At 44.0% G+C, this 26984-nt stretch overlaps 2 protein-coding genes across 6 annotated transcripts in view; one reads left to right on the top strand and one right to left on the bottom strand.

The window, feature by feature from the left end:
• The window catches only part of LOC122442531 (formin-like protein 14), a 28020-nt gene extending 21540 nt beyond the window's left edge, over window positions 1-6480 (bottom strand). Inside the window, exons 1-2 of the mRNA XM_043470383.1 lie at window positions 6465-6480; window positions 570-735 (exon numbers count right to left, since the gene is read on the bottom strand). Coding sequence (XP_043326318.1) covers window positions 570-735; window positions 6465-6480 — 182 coding nt within the window. The remainder of the gene's footprint in view (window positions 1-569; window positions 736-6464) is intronic.
• TSC1 (TSC complex subunit 1) overlaps window positions 1-26984 on the top strand; it is a 52176-nt gene that overhangs the window by 7668 nt on the left and 17524 nt on the right. For all 5 annotated transcript variants that reach the window (XM_043469940.1, XM_043469938.1, XM_043469941.1 and 2 more), the window contains 11 exons: window positions 1217-1279; window positions 8046-8230; window positions 12340-12443; window positions 13553-13705; window positions 15866-16010; window positions 17506-17660; window positions 18045-18118; window positions 23809-23984; window positions 24808-24920; window positions 25257-25368; window positions 25695-25807. In XM_043469940.1, the coding sequence (XP_043325875.1) occupies window positions 8125-8230; window positions 12340-12443; window positions 13553-13705; window positions 15866-16010; window positions 17506-17660; window positions 18045-18118; window positions 23809-23984; window positions 24808-24920; window positions 25257-25368; window positions 25695-25807 (1251 nt within the window). In that variant the 5' untranslated portion in view covers window positions 1217-1279; window positions 8046-8124. The remainder of the gene's footprint in view (window positions 1-1216; window positions 1280-8045; window positions 8231-12339; window positions 12444-13552; window positions 13706-15865; window positions 16011-17505; window positions 17661-18044; window positions 18119-23808; window positions 23985-24807; window positions 24921-25256; window positions 25369-25694; window positions 25808-26984) is intronic.

Here is a 26984-nt window from a genome sequence, read left to right as displayed (position 1 = left end):
GGCTGTACCTAAATGTAGTTGGAAGGACCCACATTTTAAAAAGCAAACTGGAATGTATATATATCATGTTAAACATGGATATTTAATATAATTCAGAAAAGAGAGCAGGAGAAGAAAATAGAAAAATGCTAGCTGTTCTCAAATATTTTATGTTTGTCATGCAGAGGGATTAGGTTGAGTTGGTGCTGTTTTGAAGGCTGAGTTCAGCTTTGTACATTTATTTAAGAAATATTCTGACTCCTAGTCATTCCGCCAGCAAGTCCCAGACTGTGGCAGTGCAGGAGATACAGTGTGAGGAAGCTCCTGTCTTTCCTTGCCTGGAACTCCTGTGCTGGTGATGGGGACACGCTCAGTAACTCATTGCACTTCTGTAATCGGGTCGTGGTCAGTGACACCAAGAAACACAGGCTACAGAGAGCATGTGCCAGGCCTGACTTGGTCAGGGCGTGAGTGGAGGGAAGTGAAGGGTTCTCTGAGGAAGCGCTTGTTCAAGTGGAGAATTTGAGGGTGAAGACTGAGCTCGGGAGCGGGCAGAGGTCGGGTCTCTTGGGCACGGGGACAGCTCATACCTGGTCCTGAAGTGGGGAGCACATGGGTCAGCTGAGAGAAGGTGAGGCTCGTAGGGTAGGGTCTCGGGGGGCGGGGGGCTGATGCGGGCCCAGTGCTTCATGCCCGGCGCTGTTCTTACTCCTGGGGCACCTCGGGTAGTTCCTCTGCCCCGCACCGTGCTGCGGGCTGCAAGGCAGCAGGCACCACACAGCCTCAGGAGGCAGGTGCTGCGACTCTTCTCTCCGTACGGATGACAGGATTTAAGGTTAGACGTTAGAGATGTGCGATCAGCCAGCCAGAGTTACACGGCTGCTCAGTGGCGGAGCCTGAGTTTTTCTACTCCGAGCTCTAATTCTAGAGCCTGTCCTGCCCGTGCATTTACTGCCCACTCATTTATAGCTCTAATAAAGACAGTTAACGAAAGGCAGACTTTACAAGTTCAGCGCAATATAAAGAATTTTCCCGCAGCCAGCTGTTCAGAAATGTAGATGGGGAGAGGCCCATGCATCCAGTGATTCCGAGTGTTCATTCCAGTGGAAACCAGATGGCCACCTGTCAGGGGTGGGGTGGAGCGGGGAGCTGGTAAACCCCGACCCCCTCTGACGGCGTCTGGAATCTCACTGCAGCGTGAGATGGTGATTTACAGATATGTGTTTTCTCTTTCCAGTGACCATGAAAGACACCAGGTTGACAGCACAGGAAACTGAAGTACCAATTGTCCCCAGAACAGGTAAGGTGTAAACTCAGCGCAGCAGCTGGCGGGAAGGTAGGGGAGAACCATTTATCTTGTCTGTGGCTGCACTGGTGCAGAGAGGTTTCTTTGCATTCAGGATATAATGTTGGTGGTTTTAGCTTTTTGCCAGTAACTGGACCTTCTGTGCCGTGATGTAATTAGTCAAATTACCGGTAATTTATTAACGGCTTATTCAGTGCCAGGCATGGTGTTAAGTGCCTTCTGTGGTTATTTATTTTCCTCTTCACAGCCATACTTTTGGTGTGTCTTCATTTTGCAGATAAGGAATTGGGCTCCAAAATGTTACATAATTTTCCTAAGGTTGTATAGCTGGTACTTGGTGTACCCGCGACTCAAATCATCTCTGTTGAACAGCAAAATTTGGTTTTAACCACTAAATAAAATTGAATCCTGAGTGTTTGAGCAAGCCATTTAACTAGCACAGAGGTTCTCAACCCTGGCTGTGCCTTTAAAACCCACATGGATCTATAAAAACAAACCAGATGTACTGTCTGGACCTCGCCCCTTAACCTGCTCTGGAGTGAGTCCTGGGCTTCAAGATTTTGTAGCCTTTCCAGGTTATTCTAGTGTACAAACTAGGCTGAGGACCCCTGAGCTAATGAGTTAGCATTTACATCTTAACATGGCTTTATCTATTACTTGTCTTAATCAGTTTTTTGGGGATGAGATATATGATATCGTGGTTTCTAGTTGTTGGAGGATTCTCAGAGTCCTAGAATATATCCTTCCTACATATCCTGGCTCTGTCATGTCTGTGGCTGGGAGTGTAGCCTGAGTGGCCTGAGTGATCCCTGAGCAAGATTTTGCGTTTAGAGGCAGGCATGCGCAGGGCAGCAGCTTTCTATCTGCAGGAGGGGCATGGGGAAGATGGGAAGTCCGCTGTCTTTGTACACAGACGGCGAGTGGGGTTCATCTGATGCCGCCCTGGTTGCCCTTTGCTGCATTGTCACTGCCTGCCTCATCTTACCTCATAAGAATTACGAAATAAGGGTGAGGATTTTTGCCTTAAAGCTTGCTGTCTGTTCACAAACAGGGTCTTAATACAGATTAGACTCACAAGAAGGTGGAAGAAGCATTGTTCCCTTACAAGTACGGAAGACTTTCTGAGTTTGACTTTTCATTTTCAAAACAAATTTTTTTTAAAATTTTTATTTATTTTTGACTATACTCAGTCTTCAGTGCTGAACGGGCTTTCTCTAGTTGTGGCAAGCGGGACTCCTCATTGCGGCGGCTTCTCTTGCTGGGGAGCACAGACTCTAGAGTGCATGGGCTTCAGTAGTTGTGGCTCATGGGTTCAGTTGCCCAGCAGCATGTGGAATCTTCTGGACCAGGGGTCAAACCTGGGTCCCTTGCACTGACAGGTGGGTTCTTAACCTTGGACTAGTGGTGCAAGGAAGTCCCATTTTCACGCGTTTCGTGTGTACCTCACCCTGTCCATTGCCGGAAGGCCACTGAATATGTATTTGAACCCAGTGTCAGATGGTCCTGTTCATATCCTCGAGGCCCAAGCTGATTGTCACACATCAGAAATCTCAGACTATATTAAATATTTTTCAATATTGCACTTGTTTTACATTTCAGTAGTCATATAGTTAAAGTTTGAAATTTTAATGTAGGAAAAGTACTTGGTCAGCACCGTTAGCTGCTGGATTGCTCCCGTGTTAGCACAAGTGTGATACCAGGAAGATGTTCCTCTTCAGCTGCCACTTTTAGTCCCATCACTAACCTTTGTGGACAAGGCAGAACGGAATTCAGGCGAGTTTCTGGTAAATTATGTTTTAGAAGGAACCTGTACCTGGGATTCATAGCTTGGTCAAGCCTCAAGGATCCTTCATCTTAAAGCCACCGTAACAATTATTGACAGCCTATGTCAGTCATCTTGAAAAGCTTTTTGCTTAAACTTTTAGCCCCCATAGACACAAAATACAAGACAAAAACAACAAGAAATTGTCTTCCAATAACAGTTTTATAAAATCTGTTTTGAAACTTTTGATTAGTGAGTATAAAGTGTGTTTGAGTATTTCATTTTTTTCTTAACATTGTTTTTTGCATATTCTTTATGTTTGACTTGAAGATTATTTATCGTGGATATTGTTGACTGTGGTTTGGGGTTTTATTTTCATGTTTTAAAATTTAGGTAACAAGCTGGCATTTTATTTTTAATTCACCTTCACAAGACATGTGGTGTTCCCAAATCTGACTTTTTCTTGAAAGACTACAAATTAGGATTACAAATTAAATGAAGTTATTAAATCATTATTTTTTATAATAAATGTAAAAATTCTGGAAAAGTTAGAATTAAAGTATACTTTAATTTCTGTTGTGTAGCCAAGTATTGTTAAAAGTTTTATAAACATTTGGCTCAAAGAATAACTATTGTTATTTGTAAAGCTATCTAGTGAACCTACCTTCTTGATATTCATTAATATATTTAACTGTTTGAAAGTCCTTATTTTCGAACATAAAAATCATATTAACTGAAGCTTTTATTTTTAATAAAAATAAATGAATAAATATTGTATTGATGGAATTTCAACTTGTAAAACACAAAGCTTAGATGTTTCATTTAGAATGTTTTCCCTTTGTTCCGATATTAACAGTAATCCTAAATGCTTGCCTGTCCACATTACAGACGTTGTATGGATTACGTATGATGGTAACATTAACATATCCTTGCTGGTCACGCATACACAGTCAGGGGTCCCAGAAATGCTGCTAAAGTGGGTGATTGACCATTCACCTTTCAGTCCTACAGACCAAGGCCACAGCCAGATTTGGGCCAAAAATAGAAGCTAAAATCAAACTTTGTTAAATCCCTCTTTTCCATGCTTGTTGAGACCATGCTGAGTGTTCTGTTTGATCAAACCTGGTTACCAGTGTAGAGGTTCAGTCTGGTTTATTCAGAAGTAGTGACTTAGAACCCCCCTGTTGCTTTAGATTGGGTGATCTGGGAGGCCTCTCCAAGACGGTGACGTTTTGAGCAGAGGCTTGAAACTGACAGCAACACGAGGATCTGGGAGAAAAGCACCCCGAGGACGGAGGCAACAGCAGGTGCAGAGGCCTGAGCAGGGCGCAGTTTCCCTGAGCTTCAGAAACCTTGGACTCGAGCAGGGGATGGCAGGGTGCGGTGAAGCAGGCCGGGGGCAGTGGGACTTCACAGCCGCTTGGTCAGGTGTGCCTGGCAGCCACAGGGGAGCTGACTCTTGTGAGCTCCGTGGGGAGCCGCTGGATGATTTTACATGGGAGCAGTGGAGTCTGATTTCCCTGTTTCAGCGTCTTGGTGGTGGTGTAGGGGAGGGGAGTGATGGAGACTGCTGGTCCCTTGTCGTTAAAGGGACACGACTGGGGCTCGGACTGGGGGGAGACAGAAGGGGAAGTCAGTGGGCTTGCCAGCGGGTTAGATGTGAGCGTCAGAGTGGTGCAAGAGTCAAGGATGTCACCTAGACGTCGGCTGTAGACTGATGGTTGTGCCTGTTACTGAGGTCCAGGAAACTGGCAGAGGGACAGGTTTTGGGGTGGGGAGTGGGTGTTGAAAGTCATCACTCCCTAATATAAACAGCATCATTGATAGCACTGCACTGTGCTGTGTGACCCCCAACGGTAATAGTAAACTAAACAAAATGTTGCTTTGGTGTGTAGGATACAGAAATGTATGGACTTGGATACTGAACTCTCGGCTTCTCCCGTCTTCTGTTTCCTATGCTTGGTTACTTCCAAAATGGAAGCAAGACTTTCATGGCGAAAGCGATGCCTGATGAGCCTGTGGTGCTAACCTCTCAGTGACTTTTCCCTTGTCTCCTCTAGGCTGTAAAGTGTGTTTAACATGTGTGCAACTCACGCACTCCCACCACATCCAGCTGGAGCTGGTCGCTTCCCTCCTTTCTGTACTCATTGAACCGTGTCCATTTCCTGCTCATGTGTGTCTGGTTCTTCATGGCACATGCTAAGACTTTCTTCCCTACTTAGCACCCTGCACTTAACCCCTCAGGAAATATTTGAATAAGTTTAAAAATGAGAGATATTACAGTCATGGAACTAATTCCAAAGGCTTATGATTGAACTCCCGAGAGGGCTTTTTAGAATGTCAAAAATCCTTGAACTTGAGGCACTTAAGTGAAAAATCCCACAAAAAGCCCATGATTTATATTTTTCCTGGGGATTAGAAAAATATGATTGAAAGGTAGAATTTTAGAACTGAGGAGACGAGCAACAAAAGCTTGTTGCCAAAAAAATGTACGAGTGTATTTTAGACTAAAATGTTATTTTCGCTTTCTGTAAAGCACTTGGAAAGAGTAGGCTCCAGAAATCAGACTTTATACCTAAATTACAATCTGAAAAACAAGTGAGGTGGTCCGTGACGGTCAGCCCTGAGTACCGCCAAGTTGACTGGACGGGCGCCATCTTTGTTTAGTCACTCTGCTCCGGGCTGCCTGCATTTGGAGGAGCAGCTCTGACAAGACTGTCTTCTGAGCACACAGAAGACAGACTCAGGAGCCTCCCGAGCCTGAGACAAGGTAGGCATCCGCTTTACTGGCACGGAACCAAACTTGGGGCCAAATACCTTTAAGTCTAAGAATCCTCTGTGAGTTACCCGAAGTGGAAATGAATGTGGGGATCAGCTAGACAAATGTGCTGCTAAAGTCATTTTGAAAGTGGTGACCCAAAGATTGTCACCAGCATTCATAATGATGATATGTGGGTACCACTCAGTGTTTATTTGTGCCAGGTACGGTGCTTAACTGTGTGATAGAGGTTACCTCATTTAATCCTCTCAATGGACAATAAACCCGGACAGGCTGGTATTATCTTCACTTGTAAATTTAATTTAATCCAACTTACGATCAGGTGAAATTTGTTTCTGTTTTCAGCTTTGAACTTTTACAGTGAAACCTTAGTGGTTATGGTCTCATATTTCTGAGTCCTTTGAAATGACTTCCTTTATGATTTACCTGTCGGATTTATACTTATGTAAATATAAATTTGTATTATACTTGTATCATACGGTATGCTTTCTATATCGAGATTTGCTATCAAAAATTCATTTGTGTGTTTTAATTGATCTTTCTGGCTAATGAATTTCTGATTCACCAAGAGAAAAATCAGTGAATATCACCAGGTTGTAATTAAACAAGAGCATAGATAATAATAAGTTAATACTCACCAGTTTCAGGGGTCATTGCTCCTTTAAATTTGGCATTCTAGTAGGAGGAGCTTAACTCTTCGTTAGCACAGTTATGCCTTAGAGTGGTATTTCTCAAATGGGGCTTATCTACCCTTGAAAGAATTATTCTGGAGTGCTTATTAAAATGAAAATTCCTGAGTCCACAATTCAGTTCCGAAATGGGCCCAGAAAGTTAGATCTCAGGTGATTTTAATACATACTGAAGCCTGAGAACTGTTCCTTTTTTTAAGTATGTATTTTTATTTATTTATTAATATTTAATTGGCCATGCAGGATCTTTAGTTGTGGCATGTGGTGTCTAGTTCCCTGACCAGTGATTAAACCTGGGCCCCTGCATTGGGAGCACAGAGTCTTAGTCACTGGACCGCCAGTCCCAGAACTGTTACTTGAGCTTACTCAAAGACAAGCAAAAACAAATTAAGAGCATATTTTAATGGCTGCAAGTGACATATACAGTTGTTGGTCTAAGAGCTGAGCCATCTAAGTTCTGCTTTACTGTGGGACCTTGGCAGAATTACTTATCCTTTTTGAATATCCATACTGTGGTTTGTAAAATAAAGATAATATTTGCCTGCCTTACAGTCACTGTGATGATCAAAACCACGAGTTAGTTTAATGTAATGTTTATGGACTTAGGGTTTGAGTGAAGTACATTTGGGGTCAAATTTCAGTTCTCCCCGGTTTTGCCTCCTGCTAGCTTTGTGACACTAAGCAAGTAGCTTGATCTCTGTTCCTCTCCCTGTAAAATGGGGGATAAAAGAACCAATCATACTGTAGTTATATATGGAGTATATTTGATGATGTTTGTGAAGGGTGTGCAGTGCCTGTCTAAGAAATGGTAGCTGTTTTTACAAACACAGCTTTAAAAACCATAGTGGGGAGGAATGAATGATTATAAGTGTGTCTAGTGACATGTGGAAAGTGAGCTGCTTTTTTATATAAAGTGACTGCTTCACTGCCATAAAGGACGGAGTATTTGAAGGTGCAGGCTTTGCCCTGATGCCCCTGTTCACTCACACCCACTTCGCTGTAACTGGCAACATTGGAGTGTGGGATCGGTGTCTGAAATGAGGGGCATAAACTGAAAACAGAGGAACCATCCCTGGTTGAAGTCAGGTTTCAAACGCATACACTTGTGACCTAACGGGCCATACTGCCTTCTAGACACTGATGGGGTTATCAAGAAGATAGCATTCTTTCAGTTCTTCTGAAAATGGTTTATCTACTCTTTGGATCAGTGATTTGAAGCCTAAACCCAAGGTAGAATCAGCAGTAATTAATAAAACTTCGATTTAGTCCTGTTACTAAGTTTCTGGGATGATTGCAACGGGTGTCTTTTTTTTTTTCTTTTAATAATTAGGTTTCTCTCTGTTGCATTGCCTAGAACTCCTCTTCATAAATTTGTCAAGAACCCCGTTTTTACACTCCTTAGCTTCTTTTATCAACAGTGTTCTGGACAAACTTCACTGCTTTGAATACATGCTCGGTTTGTCTGGCAAGTAGGTTTTTGTGGGGGGAAATGGGGCCATTTTATAACAGCATTCCTCTTCTTTTTTTCAGTCTGGTAGTGGCAGCGATGAAGACCCTTCCAAGTCTTTACTGCACATCCTGAAGCAGCAGAGCACACTCGTGTCAGATAATGGCCCAGCAAGCCAGCATTGGGGAGCTCCTCTCCATGCTGGACTCCCCGCTGCTGGGTGTGCGTGACGACGTGACAGCGGTCTTTAAAGAGAATCTCAATTCTGGTAAGGCAGACCCTGCCCTGCTTAGCTGCTTCATCTTCTGAAGAGAGTCCTTGAAACCACCAAGAGAAGGCATGCGCGGGTGGATTCGTTCTGTGTGGTGCTAGTGTTTGGCTGCGGAGCTGTTCACAGGCCGCACCATACACATGCTCAGGTGCTCAGCTGTGTGCAGCTCTCTGCAGCCCCACGGACTGGAGCCAGGCTCCTCTGTCCATGGGGTCTCCCAGGCAAGAATACTGGAGTGGGTTGCCATTTGCTACTCCAGGGGATCTTCCTCACCCAGGGATCAAACTCACGTCTCCTGCATTGGAAGGCAGATTTTTACCACAGAGCTACCTGGGAGTCCCTTCACATAAACTTACAAACATAGAAGTAAGACTCACATAAGGAACCCCCCGTGCCCAGCCTTTACTGTTTCAGTGAACCTCCCTGACATCCCCCTACACAGGTATTTTAAAACAAATCCCAGGTACATCGTTTCATCTGTAAATCATATGTCATTTTTAATATGAAACATGCTTGCGTGCATGCTGAGTTGTGTCTGACTCTGCAACCCCATGGACTGCAGCCCACCAGGCTCTTCTGTCCATGGGATTTTTCTAGACAGGAATACTGGAGTGGGTTGTCATTTCCTCCTCCAGGGGATCTTCCTGACCCAGGGATTGAACCTGCATTTCCTGTGTCTCCTGCATTGGCAGGCAGCTTCTTTACCACTGAGCCACCCGGAACCTCTTTTTAATCACAGAAATAGAAGTTTAAACAGTACCCTTTTTTTGCCTACCAGATTGGCAGAAATCAAATATTGGTCATAGAAATGGGCACTGTTAGCAGGAGAATGAATACATGGGCGTTTACCCCTTTTGGAGTATCTGTCATTAATTAAAAGCACATGCCATTTGGTCCGCTTATAAGATTCCATATTTCATTCACTTGAATGAAATGTAACAAAAACTTGGAAAAACCAAAGTACCCTTCAGTAGGTGCATGACTGAACTAACAGTGGAGCCATGAGGAGAGCGAGGAGCTCGGCGCAGAGAAGGGAGCAGGTCATCGGTGCTGCTGTGGAAGGGGTCGTGACGGCAGGAAGGAGGGAGACACCTTCCGCAACACCTTGTTGAGTGGCAGAGACACATACACAGACGGAGGATGTCTGGACGTGGGGCTGTGTGTGCATGATCCTGCCAGAGTGAGAAGCTTTGAAAGGACAGGAACCAAACCCAGGAGAGTTTGTCTCTGCAGTGGCTCGTGAGGCCAGCGGTGAGGGAAACGGTCACTTGTGTTTTATTCACTTTCACATCATCTGAGTTGTTAACAATAGGCATGAATTATTTTTGTCACTAGAACAGTTTAAAAAAGGAGACAGTATTTCATGTGCTCTTAAGGCTACTTTTCACAGTTTGTTGTGATCCACAAAGTCAAAGGCTTTAGTGTAGTCAGTGAAGCAGAAATAGATATTTTTCTGGAATTCTGTTGTTGTTTTTTATGATCCAGTGGATATTGGCAATTTGATCTCTGGTTCCTCTGCCTTTTCTAAATCCAGCTTGAACATCTGGGAGTTCTTGGTTCACGTACTGTTGAAGCCTAGCTTGGAGACTTTTGAGCATTACTAACGTGTGAGATGAGTGCAATAGTGTGGTAGTTTGAACATCCTTTGGCATTGCCTTTCTTTGGGATTGGAATGAAAACTGACCTTTTCCAGTCCTGTGGCCACTGCCGAGTTTTCCAAATTTGCTGGCATATTGAGTGCAGCAGTTTCACAGCATCATCTTTTAGGATTTGAAATAGCTCAGCTGGAGTTCATCACCTCCACTAGCTTTGTAGTGATGCTTCCTAAGGCCCACTTGACTTCTCACTCCAGGATGTCTGGTTCTAAGTGAGTGATCGCACCATTGTGGTTATTGGGGTCATTAAAATCTTTTCTGTATAGTTCTTCTGTGTATTCTTGCCACCTCTTCTTAATATCTTCTGCTTCTGTTAGGTCCATACTGTTTCTGTCCTTCATTGTGCCCATCTTTGCCTGAAATGTTCCCTTGGTATCTCTTGATTTTCTTGAAGAGATCTCTAGCCTTTCCCATTCTGTTGTTTTCCTTTATTTTTTTTGCATTGATCACTGAGGAAGGCTTTCTTATCCCTCCTTGCTATTCTTTGGAACTCTGCATTCAGATGGGTATATCTTTCCTTTTCTCCCTTGCCTTTCACTTCTCTTCTTTCCACAACTATTTGTAAGACCTTGTCAGATAGTCATTTTGCATTTCTTCTTCTTGGGGTTGGTTTTGATCACCGCCTCCTGTACAGTGTCACGAACCTCCGTCCATAGTTCTTCAGGCACTCTATCAGATCTAATCCCTTGAATCTATTTGTCATTTCCACTGTATAATCGTAAGGGATTTGATTTAGGTCATACTGAATGGTCTAGTGGTTTTCCCTACTTTCTTCCATTTAAGTCTGAATTTTGCAGTAAGGAGGTCATGATCTGAGCCACAGTCAGCTCCCAGTCTTGTTTTTGCGCACTGTATAGAGCTTCTTCATCTTCGGCTGCAAAGAATATAATCAGTCTGATTTCGGTATTGGCCATCTGGTGATGTCCATGTGTAGAGTTGTCTCTTGTGTTGTTGGAAGAGGGTGTTTGCTGTGACCAGTGTGTTCTCTTGTCAAAACTCTGTTCACCCTTGCTCTGCTTCATTTTGTATTCCAAGGCCAAACATGCCTGTTACTCCAGGTATCTCTTGACTTCCTGCTTTTGCATACGGTAAAGCGTCTGCCTACAATGCGGGAGACCCGGGTTCGATCCCTGGGTCAGGAAGATCCCCTGGAGAAGGAAATGGCAACCCACTCCAGTATTCTTGCCTGGGAAATCTCATGGACTGAGGATCCTGGTAGGCTACAGTCCATGGGGTCGCAAGGAGTTGGACAGGACTGAGCGACTTCACTTCACTTCACTTCACTTCCCCTATCATGAAAAGGACATCTTTTTTGGGTGTTAGTTCTAGAAGGTCTTGTAGATCTTTATAGAACCATTCAACTTCAGCTTCTTTGGCATTAGTGGTTGGGACGTAGACTTGGATTTCTGTGATGTTGAGTGGTTTGCCTTGGAAACAAACAGAGATCATTCTGTCATTTTTGAAACTGCATCCAAGTACTGCATTTTGTACTCTTTTGTTGACTATGATGGTTACTCCATTTCTTCTAAGGGATTCTTGCCCACAGTAGTAGATATAATGGTCATTTGAATTAAATTCGCCCATTCCAGTTCATAGTTCACTGATTCCCATCACTTCATGGCAAATAGGTGGGGAAACATTGGAAACAACAACAGATTTTATTTTCTTGGGCTCCAAAATCACTGCAGATGGTGACTGCAACCATGAAATTAAAAGACGCTTGCTCCTTGGAGGAAAAGCTATGACAAACCTACACAGCATATTGAAAAGCAGAGACATTACTTTACACAAAGGTGTGTTTCTAGTCAAAGCTATGATTTTTCCAGTGGTCGTGTATGGATGTGAGAGTTGGACCATAAAGAAAAGAAAGCGCCAAAGAATTGATGCTTTGAGCTGTGGTGCTGGAGGAGACTCTTGAGAGTCCCTTGGACTTCAAGGTGATTAAACCAGTCAGTCCTAAAGAAAATCAGTCCCTGAATATTCATTGGAAGGACTGATGCTGAAGCTGAAGCTCAATACTTCATCCACTTAATGTGAAGAATTGGAAAAGACCCTGATGCTGAGAAAGATTGAAGGCTGGAGGAGAAGGGGACGACAGAGGATGAGATGGTTGGATGGCATCACCAACTCAATGGACATGAGTCTGAGTAAGCTGCGGGAGTTGGTGATGGACAGGGAAGCCTGGTGTGCTGCAGTCCATGGGGTTGCAAAGAGTCAGACATGACTGAGCAACTGAACTGAACTATGGCTACTTAGGCATATAAACTTGATATTATCCTGTTGTTAAACCTAAATTCATTTTAGAAAGCAGAAATACAACACTTCATGTAACTGTGGGTAGTGTACAAAGAAACATTCTCTGGATTTTGTTACTGGCAACTATTAATATTTGAGGTAAGTTTAGAATGTTAGAGGAAATAACTATTATAAACAGTCCTTTTCTTTCTTTAGACCGTGGTCCGATGCTTGTGAACACCTTGGTGGATTATTACCTGGAAACCAACTCTCAGCCTGTATTGCACATCCTGACTACCTTGCAAGAGCCCCATGATAAGGTACCTGCTGGGTGCTGAGTGGCCCCGTTTCTCCGGGGGCTGTGACCGCATCTGTGTAGCCCCAATGCCCGGCCTCTTTGGAGCTCACTCCTTCCACTTCCTTGTGCCACTGATGCTGCTGCTCCCAGATTGTAACTACACGTACAAATAGTCGTCAGGACTTTTGTTTCCTGAAAAGGTTTCAAAATACAACATATTTCAGAGGCCTTCACAGATCTTGCTCTCAGAAGAAATCCTGTGATCCTAAGCTATAATTGTACAGTGACGATGATCCATAAGGTACCCGTCTTTAAACACGTGCTCTGAGTAGGGTTTTTAGACTTTTAATCCATATGGCGAAAGCTGTAAGTGTGGTACCTCATGGGGCTAATTGCCTAGTGCTCTTTCCAAGCACCAGGTACTTGGAAGGCTCCTTTATGTTTTGTTTTTGCTTTTATTTTTGTTGATGGTAAATAGCTAACAAAGCATTGCAATTGCACGTTTTGATTTGTCTTGAGTTTGTGTGTACTGGTGATTTACTTAACTGGGATTTGAAGGCCTTGCCACTGTCTGCCTTTTACAGTACATCTTGGGTGGGGGTTTTTTTTGTTTGTTTTGTTTTGTTTCCACTCTGGGCTGAATTTTAACTTCTCCTGCTACCTGAGTTATATCTGGGGCCAAACCATGAAGGCAGGGCCCTGGTAGCAATAAGTAGCTGCTTCCAGCAGGATCCCCTGAAACTTCAGCAGCCTCCACTTATTAGAACAGTGGTTATTCTAAGAAGTGGCCTATTTGTATTTCAGAAAGAGGGCCTACAGAGGAGTCTCCTTCCCACTTACAGACCTGTATTGTGGGGACTTTTTTTCAGGAGTTGCAGACTGTCTGCCCTCTCTTAGGACTCATGCAACACAACAGTATGTTTGTTTGCTTGGCTTTAAAAAAACCTTGAGTTTGATCTCTTTACCTGAATGACCCTTTTTTACATCCAAGTGACGACTCGAGAGACTGGAGTTGGTCACTGTTGCCTCTCCTCGTGTGCACTTCATGTACTTACATGAGTGTTTCCTTGGGGTCCCTTGACTTTCCCCAGCTTTACTGAGATCAGTTCTCTTGTTCTTGTGCATATTCAGCACCTCTTGGACAAAATGAATGAATACGTGGGCAAGGCCGCCTCTCGGTTATCCGCCCTCTTGCTACTGGGCCACGTCGTGAGGCTGCAGCCGTCGTGGAAGCATAAGCTCTCTCAAGCACCTCTTTTGCCTTCTCTACTAAAATGTCTCAAGGTATGATGTTTGTAAGGATTTGCGAGAAATAGCTTCATCATATAATATCTGAAATTCTAAGTACCTTAAAACAAGCCAGCTAGATTTTAACTTTGAGAGTTTAAAAACTTCTAGGCATTTGGTTCTTCTTGTAATGGAACACAGTTCAAACTTGGTACTTAGTAAACTCTCGGTGCATCACTGTGTCTAGTGCAGTTACATGTGGTCCAGGCAAATACGGTCACTTTTTGGTCAGATTGGTTCAACAGTATGCTGTCCCAGCCCTCTCTGATTTCATCATTGTCTAGCCTTTCCTCAGTTAGAAATGTACTGGTTTGTCTTGAGGGAATCTGTATTTCTGCGTTCTCTTTTGGCTAAAAGCAAAATGGCTAAGACTTGTAACTATTTAGGAGCAGGTTCTGGTTGCAGCTATAACTGAGGTTTTTTTGGTAGAAGCCTACCAGATTGTGTTCTGCTTTTTCACACTCAGCTTAGTGCACTTTTCTGCAGAGTCAAAACCTAAGTAGAACCCTATGGTTTTAGTTTTGACCATGGCTTATTGAAATACTTAGGGCATTTGTTTAATCTGTTATAGTTCCTGGACTTGTTTACTACCTATAAAATAGGGAAAGGTGGGTAATGTGAGCTGCACGTACCTCCCAGAGACATGAGGATGTCCAGTAGTGTTTGTTCCAGGATGGCCACGCCTTTGGAGGCATCTGACACAGCACCGTGCAAGTTGATTTTTGTCTGTGCCAGCTGTTTATCCTCCCCAGAGGTGGATCTCAGGGAGTCACGGTGGCAGGGTGTCATGAAGATGTGCGTTTAATGTTAAGGAAAAGCAGGAGCCACTTCAGCAGCTTAATTTTTTTAAATGAATGGATTGATGAGAATATAATCTGATTTTGAGGCACACTGTTTAGTTCAGATTAAAGAATACTTAACCTTTTCCAAAAGAATAAGCCTTGAAAATTACTTACAAACTGTTAACCCAAACTTTCAGTTAGGATGTTTTGTTAGTGTTTTTTTTTGTTTTTTTTTAAGTCAGAATTCATTACAGATTCTTGATTCTCCTATCAGTATTTTATGTCTTTCCTATTAGATATCTGCCATAACATATGGCTTGGTGCTTGATGTAAAAACTAAATCTATTTAAAACTTTATTTCCAGGTTCTTTGCTGGTGGTCCACTGGCTGGGACTCCATGCTCCCAATGCGGGGGGCCCAGGTCCAGACCCTGGTTGGGGGACTAGATCCCACATGCCACAGCTAAGAGTTCTCATGCCACAGCTAAAAACCCTGCATGCTGCAGCTAAAGACTGCACATGCTGCAATTGAGACCCGGTACTACCAAATGAATAAATTCATATTTATTAAAAAAAAAAAAAACAACCAAAGTTTATTTCCAGACTCAAAGGTCCTTTTTTTGAGGAATAATGAATGTTCTAACGTGCATGGAAGTCTTTTGTTTAATGTCTTGTTGCTTCAATCTGAATTCCAGTTACTTGGCAGACATTCATAATTCAATTATGGGTCAGGTGAGCCGCTATAGCTAGTCCGAGGTGATTTATTATTCGTTGGTTATTAAGTTCAGTTAATCTAAATTTATATGACTTGATGTTTAAACTGTAGACGTGGTCAGAGGTCACCGTATCTTTTATTTTCTGGTCTCTAAATACTGCTGTGAAGGTGAGCCATTAAGAAGGTTTGTTAGTGCTATACTAATTTCTTGTTAAGTTATACTTCTGTTATGATCCTTTAGAAATAGAGAATGACTTGTCCATGTATATGGGTCTTTTTAGCTGACTTTTAAAGAGTAAGTACTTCATAATTTGGTTGAATGAACAAGAATAGCAACATTTCTTTGTTCTTTTCAAAAGCAGTTTGTGCTTCCCGCCAAGGGCTGTTTATAGCGCGTCGGCAGTGTCTGGGCCTGGGGTCTCCTCAGCCGCGTTCCCGCCCTGCCCGGGATGCGTGTGGTGCCTGAGTGCGGCCCCCAGACGCGGCCTGGTCGAGCTGGTCCTTGGCGGCTGGCGGCTGAGTGTGCTTTGGTGCCGTGCCCCCAGCACCCGAGGGGAGGGTACGCCCGTGCCGGGGTTCTCGCTTGAGAGCCTCCGAGTGCGGACCTCCTGCCTCACGCCTGACAGCCCTCTCTTCCTGCCTGCACCCCCACCTCCGGCAGATGGACACCGATGTCGTCGTCCTCACTACGGGGGTCCTGGTGCTGATAACCATGCTCCCGATGATTCCTCAGTCGGGGAAGCAGCACCTGCACGACTTCTTTGACATTTTTGGCCGTCTTTCGTCGTGGTGCCTGAAGAAACCAGGTAACGATCCCCCCTTACACCTGTCATGCTGCACCAGGTGAGTGCTTGTGTGAGTGATGGACAGGCCATGTGCTGGAAGAGAAGGGCGTGTAGAGTCCTGTAGCTGAAATGGTTGGTTCTCACCAGCCAGGGAGGGAATACCTCAGGTATTTTCCACCAGGGGCACAAATAAGAAGCAAGACAGAGACTTCCCTGGTGCTTCAGTGGCTAAGACTCCAAGCTTCCAGCACCAGGGGTGTGGGTTCAATCCCTGGTCATGAAACTTAGATCTCACATGCCAAGAAATTTAAAAAAAAAAAGCATGACTGTTGAGATACTGTTCTTACTTTGTTGGCTTAAGAGGATTAGTTGTCAGAGAAACTGAGTGGTGGGTACAACTTCCTGATTTTCCGTAAACTGAAAAACAGCTTAAATCTGTGTTGCAGCAGTATGGGACTATGCTTGTGGGACATGTTTGTCCTCCTCTTGGTCTGTAGTGACAGAGCACAAGCTTCTGGTTCAGAGAACTCGTCTGTCGTAAGTGTGGAAGGAGGAGAGAAGACACGGCTGGTCCTGATTAGTGTTCTAGTTTTTAGTACAGGGGGATTTTGTTTCTACATCAGCAGGTAGTACAGCTCTATCAGAATGATTCAGAAGCTGTAAACATGTGAACTTTGGGATCTTTTGGACCTCCCAGCATGAGATGTTCACATCAAAAGAATGAAATGTGTAAGCCCTGGGAAGTGGAACACTGTGGCTTCTCCTACCGCACTGAGTAACAAGCCTGAGGCCTGGATGATGCCGGCTTGTCTAGTAGGCTCTTCTTGGGGAGGAAGGAGTGGCCTGTCCTTTGTATTAGAGGAGCTTTATGCATACCGTTGGGATTTTCCATAGGGTCTGGGTAAGGCTAGATGAATTAAATTTTCCATTTCTCCCACTCTTAGCTCTTTAAGCTAATTTCAGGTAGTAGCTTTTCACTCTGTAGTTACAAATCTGCATAGCTAAGACTACGAACTGATTTTAAAAGGTTCTCACACATTCATTCCACAAATATATGAATGCCTGTTATGCAGCAAGCCCAGTGAGAGCACTCAAGGTGCAGAGGTGAGTGAGCTGGTGCTGTTCTTGAGGTGTGTACTGAATCAGGCTGTGGAGACAACATGTGGACAGCTTGCCGGGGATATTCCTGTAAAGGTGCTTCAGTATTACAGTCCTAAGGTCCTTGTTAAGGGGTTCCTAGAGAGGAGGGCAAGGATTGGATCAGTGCAAGCCTCTGTGGGTCACTCCAAGTAGATGGGAGTTTATTCAGAGGCCACAGGAGCCACCCATGGATTTCAGACTGGTGTCCGGTGTGTTCAGATTTGGGTTTTGGAAAACTGCTCTTTACTTACTGTCTTTGGAGCAAGGCGGGAGCACACATGTGCACAAAGTCCCATTGGCAGCCTGTGCTCCTGTCTGTTTGCACACACATGTCCCATGTCCACCTAGGAGCCCCCTCAATGGATCTCTTTTTTAGGCCACGTGACAGAAGTCTATCTCGTCCACCTCCACGCCAGCGTTTACGCTCTCTTCCATCGCCTGTATGGGATGTACCCTTGCAACTTTGTCTCCTTTCTGCGTTCTCACTACAGTATGAAGGAAAACCTGGAGACCTTTGAAGACGTGGTCAAGGTAAAGGAGCACCCATTTATTTGCCGCTTAGTGTACTATGGAGATCGACTTACTCTTTGTAAGTTTTGTATTAAACGTTAGGGACATTTTGAAAAGAAATTCAGCCTTCTCCCCGTCTTGCCCACTGCCCTCAGCCCTGGTAACTACAAATCTATTTTTTGCCTTTATAGGACTTGCCTGTCCTGAATATTTCATGCTTATGGAGTCATATAATATGTGGTTTTTTGTTAATGGCTTCTTTCACTTAATGTAATGTTTTAAGATTCATCCATGTTGTGGTCTGTGTCAGTACTTCATTCCTTTGTATTGTCAAATAACATTTTATTGTGTAGAAATACAACAGAATTTAAGCCTTTTATAACTTGTCAACCCAAACTCTTTTAGCCAATGATGGAGCATGTGCGAATTCACCCGGAATTAGTGACTGGATCCAAGGACCATGAACTGGACCCTCGAAGGTATAGAAACTGAACTAGTGACAGAATTTCGTAGACTCATTTGAGAAATTGAACATGTGATCTCAGAGATGTCCCTTTTGAGGTGTTATTGGAGAAGACAGGTTTTCCTGTTTATTTTATTTTAAAGGACTTGCACGGTGAAGCATTTTGCGTGCATGAGTCTAAGACATACCCCTCACTGACAGAGGAAGAGGTTGCATTGCAGGTGCCTGTCCTGGAGAACCCCAGAGGGCTGGGGGCTCAGTGGTCTGTGGTCGTGCAAGGCGGGCGGTGATGGGTGTGGTTGGAAGCAGGCAGCCTGGATGTTGAGTGGTCGGATTCCCCTGGTCGCTTTCTCCATCCTGCTTAGCCAGGTGACTGCTGTCCTCCATGGGGCCTGGTGGAAGTGCCCAGTTTTACCTCTGGAGAAGTGGAACCTGCCAGCCTCCTCGGTTGAGAATGTCAAGCATGGTGGAAGGTGGAGCTGAATCATGACAGGAAAGAAGGGAGTGAGGTGAAACCCTACACCCCAAGCTGTGAGAGGCTCAGCTTTTCCCCTGCTGCTCTCTGGCTGCTCCCCAGGCAGGGAGTTGATGCCTTTTGGAGGAAAAGTGGTCCTTGGATATTGATGTTTGAGGATCTCCCCCTGAGAAAGATGACTCACTGCCTGATCTCCTCAGCAAATCTCAGATCTCCACAAGCCCTCCCTCTGCTCACAGACCTTTTATGTGAGCAACTTGCTGTGAGATACAGGTAGAGGAGCTTAGAAAATGTGTAAGAAAAGCTTGTAGTAATGTGTGGATGCTTGTGTAGACACCTCTTTAAAAAAAATGGGACAGTGCCCTCTCCAGTTGCAGTCATCTTTGTCCCTGTTCCCTGTCTCACCTCAGAGACAACTGCTGTTCTTGCTTTCATTTTAATTATTCTCTTACATTAAAAAAAAGAATTCTTTTTACTTACTTTATTTTTTGGTTGCAGTGGGTCTTTGTTGCTGTGCACAGGCGTTCTCTAGTTGCAGCGAGTGGGGCTACTCTTTGTTGTGGTGCGTGGGCTTCTCATTGTGGAGGCTTCTCTTGTTGTAGAGCACGGGCTCTAGGGCATAAGGGCTCAGTAGTTGTGGCTCGTAGGCTTAGTTGCTCCATGGCATGTGGAATCTTCCCAGATCAGAGATTGAACCCATGTCCCCTGCATTGGCAGGCGAATTCTTAACCACTGTACCACCAGGGAAGTCCTCTCTTTTATGGTTTGACCACATGTGTTGTTTCATTTTGAAAGGAGGCAAAGTCTGGCCTTGGAAAAGGCAGTCTTGTCACCATGAGATGAAGGTTCCCAGGAGGTAAGAGGAAGAACCAACAGAGAAGAACACACGGCTTACCCTAGTTAGGGCGTCTGGTTTGACCAGTAGCGAGGGCCAGGTACTGAACGTGCTGCTGAAATACGGCAGAGGGAGGAGACTGCTGCGAGTGCACCTGTGGCAGCTTCCCAGTGCCGCTCAGAGCAGAGTCCTGTGGGATGAGATGAGTGTCCTCGGCTAATCCAGGGAGAGCAGGGACTTCATTAGTGTACTCATTCACGACAAGCTAAGTACCAACAAGTGACCTAGGCCAGGGTCACCTAGACGCTCTGTCCCTCTGTTGGAAAGGTGGTTCGGTGGCAGCAGAAACCTTAGTGAGGCCTGCACACGCCTGTCTCTCTGCGTGCGTTCTGATCTCAGCAGTCATCTTCTGTGCCTCATGCATGGCCGCCATGTGACTCTCTCATGGCTTCTCTGTGCCTCTCACCTGTGCACGTTCTCCCATTTCCTCTGTCTCATGCCTTCTTTTTGGGTTCACTCCTGTTTTCATGGGATTTTAGAGAAAGGATGATGTTTTCTGTGTGGGTATAGATGTCTGGGTTGGGAGTCATTCAGCAGTTTGAAGGCATCATTTCATTGCCCCTTTGCCGCCAATGCTGCTGTTGAAACCCAGAGACATTCTCATTTCTGATCATCCGTGTTTACTGTCTTCTCTTTGCTCTCAGAATACTCTGAAACTTCCTAGTGATGTCCCTTGCCGTGAATCTGTTCTCATTTTTCAGTCTGGAAGCTTTTATCTTTAAATGCTAGGAAATTTTCTGCAGTTATATTGTGCTTGATTTCTTTTCCTCAGCTATCTCCGTCTTTCTTTCTAGAACTCTTAATGTTCTGATTGAGACTTCCTGGAGTGGTTCTCTGCTTGTCTTTGCTCTCCTGTTTTTTCTCTCTGCTCTCGTGTCCTACTTCCTAAAGATTTCATTGTCTTTAGCTCCTAATCCTCTGTATTCATTTCTGCCACATTTCCAGTACTGAAGAGCTCTTTTTAGTTCTCTGGATGCTCCCATTTTTAAAAATTGTAGCCTGTTTTTTTGTTTTTTTTTTCATTTATTTATATTAGTTGGAGGCTAATTACTTTACAGTATTGTAGTGGTTTTTGCCATACATGGATGCAGTCTCACGTTTTTGATGGGATTAGTGGGAGTTTTTTTTTTTTTAAGGTTTTCTTTTTCCTATATAGTCTGTTTTCTCTAAACTGCTCTGCTGTTGTTCTTTTTAAAATTTTGAGGCTTTCTGCTTGTATTTGGATCTACTTGTGTTTGGTGATCTACTTGTATTTGGATGAGGAGACTAAAAAACTCTGTTCACAAGGATGGGGCTTGTTGACTCTCTGGTTTCTTGTAGATTGTTCTGAGCATCTGTAGGAGATACTGATAGCAATATTGGTTTCCTTTTGAGTTGGTCAGACTTTTTCAGAAAAGGGTCTTCTGATCTCTGGTCTACAAGAGTTGGGCTACTTCTGGAGAGTAGAGACTGCTTGGTGGAAGAGAGGAGTGGTCTTGGCCTTCAGAATGTACATGCTCACTTAACTCCTCTTGTTTGGATAGCCCTCATGCCCTCAAAGAGGCCCTCCTCTCTTTGGAGTGCCTCAGTCCCTAGACTCTGTTGAACCTCTTCAGAAATGAGTCCAGATTTCGGAGAGCCAAGTGGGATCTCAGGGCTCAGGCAGCATTTACCCCGTCTTTCTGATTTTAGCTGCCCTCATTGACCTGTCATTCATCTCCAGTTTCAGGAATACTTGACGTATACAAGTTCTTTTGCCTTTCAAGGATTCTCCAGTATAAGTCCGGTTGATTTTAGCTTTGAAACATTGGCAGCTTAGGATTCTGCTTTCTGGGATTCACTCACTCAGTCACTACTTGGCTTTTGGCTTTCTGGTTCCAAACACATGTGGTGCTGTTCTCTGTTTTCTCATCCTTGTCTTTCTTGTAGGTTTATGGTTAAAAGGAAACAAATGTTGGTGGGGTGTGCGGGTATTGTGCAGTCGGATGCACACGTCCAGTCTGTTGCGTTAATTAGGAAGTCTCCTGGTTCAACTTACAGAGCCTCACTCACCTTGTATAGGCAGGTCATCTGGCCTTTGAAGAAAGGTTCTAGCGCCAGAGACAAGAGACCAGTGTAAAGAGGAGATAGAGGAGCTAGAAAGAAACAATGATGATGCAGAGAGCAAAGGAGAACATCTACAATAGAGACGAGATGTTAGTGCATATATAAAGTTTGGGATGTTACACAAGAGACTAAAGAAAGCAGTGTTGGAAATTTAAAACTATAGCCAAAATAAACATTTTGATAAGAGAATTGGGGGGTATATTTGAGGATATCTTGGAGAGCAGAATCAAAGGATAGAGATGAGTTAGATGAAAGAAATTTAATCAGTCCAGAAAGTCTAACATCCAATAAAAAGGGGAGGAGAAAACTTTGGTGGGGGAAGAAATTGTGAAAGAAATAATAGAAGAAAATTTCCAATACAAGTACAGATGATACAAGAAAATATAACAATAGAATTGAAAGACGTCAGTTTCCAGGTTGAAGAGGTTTATGTAGTTCCCAGCACAGTCAGTGGAAAAGAATGTTACCAGCCTCAATATTGTGAAATTTTAGGGGAAAAAACAGTAAGGATCAGAAATCAAAATGAGGTTAGTTTCTGAAACACCTTCAAAATGGAGAGGAAAAAGGTTTTCAACTTAGAATTTTATTCCCAGCCCGATTGCCTATCAAGTATGAGACAGTTTCAGATATGCAGAGACTCAAATTCACCTCCTATGTACCCTTCTTTAGTGAACCATTGAAGCGTGTCCTTCACCAAAATGAGAGTAAAATCAAGGAAGACAGAGTCCAGGAAATGGGGGATCTGACTTAGGGTCTTCGGCAAGGGAAGTCTTGGTATAACTTCTGTAGTGGTGCTGAGAACAACCAGTAGGAGAGGGAGGGCTCTGGCAGGCAGCTCTTTAGGAGAAGGTGAACAGTCTCAGTAGACGGTTTGCATTTTGTTACGTAAAAATTATATTAAGCGTTTTCCCCCAGCTGTTACAGCAAGTTTAGGAAGGATTAGTATTAGATACATGGAAGACTGAGGCAAAGAAACAGAAAAATTTTAACTCTAGGAGAAACTGAATTGAACAGAAAGGGAAATATTACAGAATACTGTTTGGCTCAGCTGTGAGTGGTACTGATCTAGTCACTATAATGAATTGTTCAAAATCAGTTTAGAAACAACAAAACAGCGATCTGTTATTTTGAGAGCACTGGGGAGGAGGGAAAGGGATCTGTGGAAGTGACCTAAAAGCTCACTTACCATAAGGATGTTAATAGTTGATGTCTAGAAATTCAGACATCAGAAATTTGATGTCTAGAAGTATGGAGGTAGGGTTACAGTTTAGCTGGAAGCTAAAGCCCAGAAAGTTCCTTCATACTCTCGGTGGTCAGTGTCTTCTCCCACTCCTGGCAATCATGGATCTGCCGAAAGCATGCTTTTTCATGGTGGGGTAATTTTCTGTAGACTCTATGGTTGGACCTTAGGTTGTTTCTTTTCTTCTTCTGTGACAAGCTGTGCAGACTGTTGTTGTCCATCTTGATATGTGTCTGTTTCCACAGGCTGATTCTTTAGACATGGAACTCTGGATCAGACAGCAGGACTTTGAGACAGTTCTTTAAATATCCTCATGGGCTTTCTCTGGGTTTGAGACTTGCTGATCTGTATTTCTGGTCTGGGGATGGATTAGAATCCTGAGGCTTTGATGGGAGACCTTAAGTCAGCCTCAGCTGCCTGGCAGTTTCCAGGCCCCCCCTGTTCTGTGATGATTTTTGTTCCAAAGGAGAGTCCCCTGCTGACTGCTCTGCATAGTCTGTGTTCTGTTTTGAGGCTATGCCTGGTCTTTTGTTGCTGAAACTTTGGTCTCAGTTTACTTTCTGATAATTTGATGTAATCATTTTAAATAGGGTATAGGTTTGTAAGGCTTCCCTGGTGGCTCACTCCACCTGCAGTACTGGAGACCTCCTGCAATGCAGGAGACTGGGGTTCAGTCTCTGGGTTGGAAAGATTCTCTAGAGAAGGAAATGGCAGCCCACTCCAGTCTTGCCTGAGAAGTCGCATGGACAGAGGAGCTTGGTGGGTTATAGTCCAAGGGGTCACAAGACCTGGACATAACTTAGTGACTAAATCACCACCACTATAGGTTTGTAAAATGAATGGCTAATTCCTTTTATCGTAGTGCTAATTTGTACTGGGGCTGGGGTGGTTCTGCCTTGTTCTTTGCTGGTCATAGTTCAGTGACTGGCATTGAGTCTGCACTCTGAAGTATTTGATGGTTTGATTAAATGGATTATAACTTGCATTTCTTGATTTGATTGTCTTCTACAGGTGGAAGAGATTAGAAACACATGATGTTGTCATAGAATGTGCCAAAATCTCTCTGGACCCTACAGAAGCCTCATATGAAGATGGCTATTCTGTGTCTCACCAAATCTCAGCCCGTTTTCCTCATCGTTCAGCCGATGTCTCCGCCAGCTCTTATGTTGACACACAGAATAGCTATGGTAAAAAGTGACTTTGGTACTTATCTCTTTACAACTTTGTCTCTGGAAAGCATTGTTTATTGTTAACTTTAGTTTCTTTTCCTACAGTAAGGCTTAGTTGAGCTCCTAGGAACTGTTTTCCCAAATACTTAAAATTTGGATTTGTCTCCGTTTTCTCCTGATTAAGTTCTCCCCTAAGTTTAATTCACAATCTTAGGACCTTGATCTCACCTTGATAGTATGTCAGCAGGCTTGAGATGTGTCCTCAACACTTAGCAAAGAAAATGGTTGGAAGGGTATGACTTGTAGGCTCCTGCTTATAAAGAAAGTGTCTCCTTTTTCAGATGCCTTCAGTGAGGCCCCCTGGGCTGTCACACTGACATGGTTTTGAATGAATCTGGACAATTGGAGTCAATAAAAGTCTAGGCTTATCCACAGGTAGCATCGGCTGAAATTGTCATACAAGTTATGCTTTTTCAAGCTATTCTGAAGCTTAATGAGACATCAAACCTTAGTGAACTTTATTGCTAAAGAGTATTATAAAGTGTTAGTCACTCAGTCATGTCTGACTCTTTGCGACCCCATGGACTATAGCCTGCCAAGCTCCTCTGTCCTTGGGATTTTCCATGCAAGAATACTGGAGTGGGTTGCCATTTCCTTCTCCAAAAGGGTCTTATAAAGAGCCTTTTAAATGCTACTTTATACCCTTGGGCATTAGGAGTCCCCTCAGCCTTTTTAAATGCAGGGAACTAAATGCTATCAAATGGTCTCGAGGACCACAGTTCTGTGTCAGAATGACTGGAGCCCCACACTGACCCCGTGTGTTCTTTCCCTTCCCTTGTAGGGAATGCTACTTCCACTCCCTACTCTACTTCTCGGCTGACGTTAAACGCGCCAGGGCAGCTACCTCAGACTCTGAGTTCCCCGTCGACACGGCTGTTAGCTGAGCCGCCTCAAGTACGCTGCATCTAGTGTGCCTGCTTTCTTCTCTGCTCGCTGCTGAAGCTGGCCTCCGGGGTCAGGGCTCAGCCTGCGGTTGGGAAAATCCCTCACTGCTTGTTTCAGGAGTTAGTTTTAAGGATGCCTCATGTTTGCAGAGAAAGTTAACTGTTGCCACTTGGGTTTCTTTTGGCGTCTAGACTTAGAAAATGCAACATGTCTCTTGATAAAGCTTTAGTAAGATTCCTTTTCCCAGTTGAAAGGCTAAATTTAACATGATGGTCGGTCACGGGCCTGTACCTCGGAGGCGGTGGTGGCGGTTCCTCGTTGCTGACCCGCCTGTTAACTCCCTAGGCTACTCTTTGGAGCCCATCTGCGGTCTGTGGGATGAGCACTCCTCCAACCTCTCCTGGAAACGTCCCGCCTGACCTGTCACACCCCTACAGCAGAGTCTTTGGTACAGCTGGTATGTATGGCTTAGGTGAGGTTTGGCTGATTGGTTTGGGCCTGCCTGTTATGATAAGGAACAGTCTCCTCTAAGGTCTAAGAGTTTGAGAGCCTCTTGCAGTAGGAAACCTAGTTTTGGTGCTTAATACAAATGCCTGGAAGTTTCAGAAGTTAAAAGTGAGCCTAAGGAAAAAAAAAAAGACTGATATAGATTCTCCAGAAAGTGAAGTGTAGCAGCTTTCTTTGCAGTACTAGTTAGACTGGGAAAGAAAAAAAGTGGCAGTTTTCCTAGTCTTTAAACTGACAGTGTGTTTGTGTGTGTGTTCTGCTCTTGTCTTGGGGCAGGTGGGAAAGGAACTCCTCTGGGAACCCCTGCAACCTCTCCTCCTCCAGCCCCACCCTGCCATTCGGACGACTACGTGCACCTTTCACTCCCGCAGGCCACGGCCCCCAAGAAGGTTTGCTGGGCTCGTCTGCTGTCCCCTCGCCCACGCACACAGACTTACTTCTAGCCTCACTTTGGGAAACCTTTTATGCCAGTTAGAAGTCTGACCTAAAATGTAATGGCTTTGAATCAGATCAACTGAAAATAGACCAATCAGCAGCTCTCATAGAATGTGGTCTGCTGACCCTGAGGGTCCCCAGACCTTCTAAGAGACTCTGCCAGGGCAAATCTACTTTCACAGTTACTCATGTGGTTATTCGCCCCTTTTTTCTGCATTGGCATTTATACTCATGGCATAGAAACAGTGATGGGTAAGATGGCTGGCCGCTTGGCACAAAATTGAACTCTTCTAGTGGCATTGCATTCTTCTTCCTTGATGTGTTCTTTCAGTTTAGCAGAAGAAAAGAAGCAACAACCCCCTCCCAAAAAAAAAGTGCCAGCATTGAGTATTCTGTAGAAAGAACCCACGTGTTTAATATTGTTTGTGATAAAACAGGAAGTCGACAAAAAGCAGTTTGAGTGCATACCAACATGCGGTGGTTTCCATGAGCGCTTGTGACATTATTGGAGTTGAGAGCTGAACTAGTTGCTCTCTTATGGAGCAGCAGTCTTATTTGAAAGAATATCTGGCGACAAACCACGGTTACTCAGACTTGAGTATTTGGCAGGCAGTTAGCTTCTTAGATGACAAACGGGGTCTGTCACTTGAAGATAAACAACTGACGGTCTTTGTTGCCCATGATAAAAAGGTGCAATTAGAATATTAAAAAACTGGTATCTGCCACCAAGTGCTTGATAGTGCCCCTGAGTCTTTCATGACGAGATTGAAAAGTCTTGGGAAACTTGGTTGATAGTTTTGAGTTTTTGATATCATGTAATGAAATGTTTCAACACTTAGAAGATATGCACAGCTTGGTGAGCCAGGGTTCTGCCTGCCTTGTGTGCGATGTTAAAGACCCACATGTAGCTAATAACCTTTGGGGGCCAAGGGAGACCAGTGGATCTTACTTAACACAGTGTGAAGAGTGAATTGCCATGGCTTCAGGTTCTGCTCCATGACTAACCTTGAAGACGAAATACTGTTGTCAAGTTTTGGAGTAATATCAAAGATGGTTTTCTGCAATTATCTAAAATATCTTTCTGTTTTTTATAACTGCTTATCTGTGGGGGCCTAGAGTTTTCTTCCTACG

This window comes from Cervus canadensis, chromosome 5, assembly GCF_019320065.1.
Source record: "Cervus canadensis isolate Bull #8, Minnesota chromosome 5, ASM1932006v1, whole genome shotgun sequence".
Classification (NCBI taxonomy): Eukaryota; Metazoa; Chordata; class Mammalia; order Artiodactyla; family Cervidae; genus Cervus; species Cervus canadensis.
This window is presented reverse-complemented; position numbering and strand designations above follow the sequence as displayed.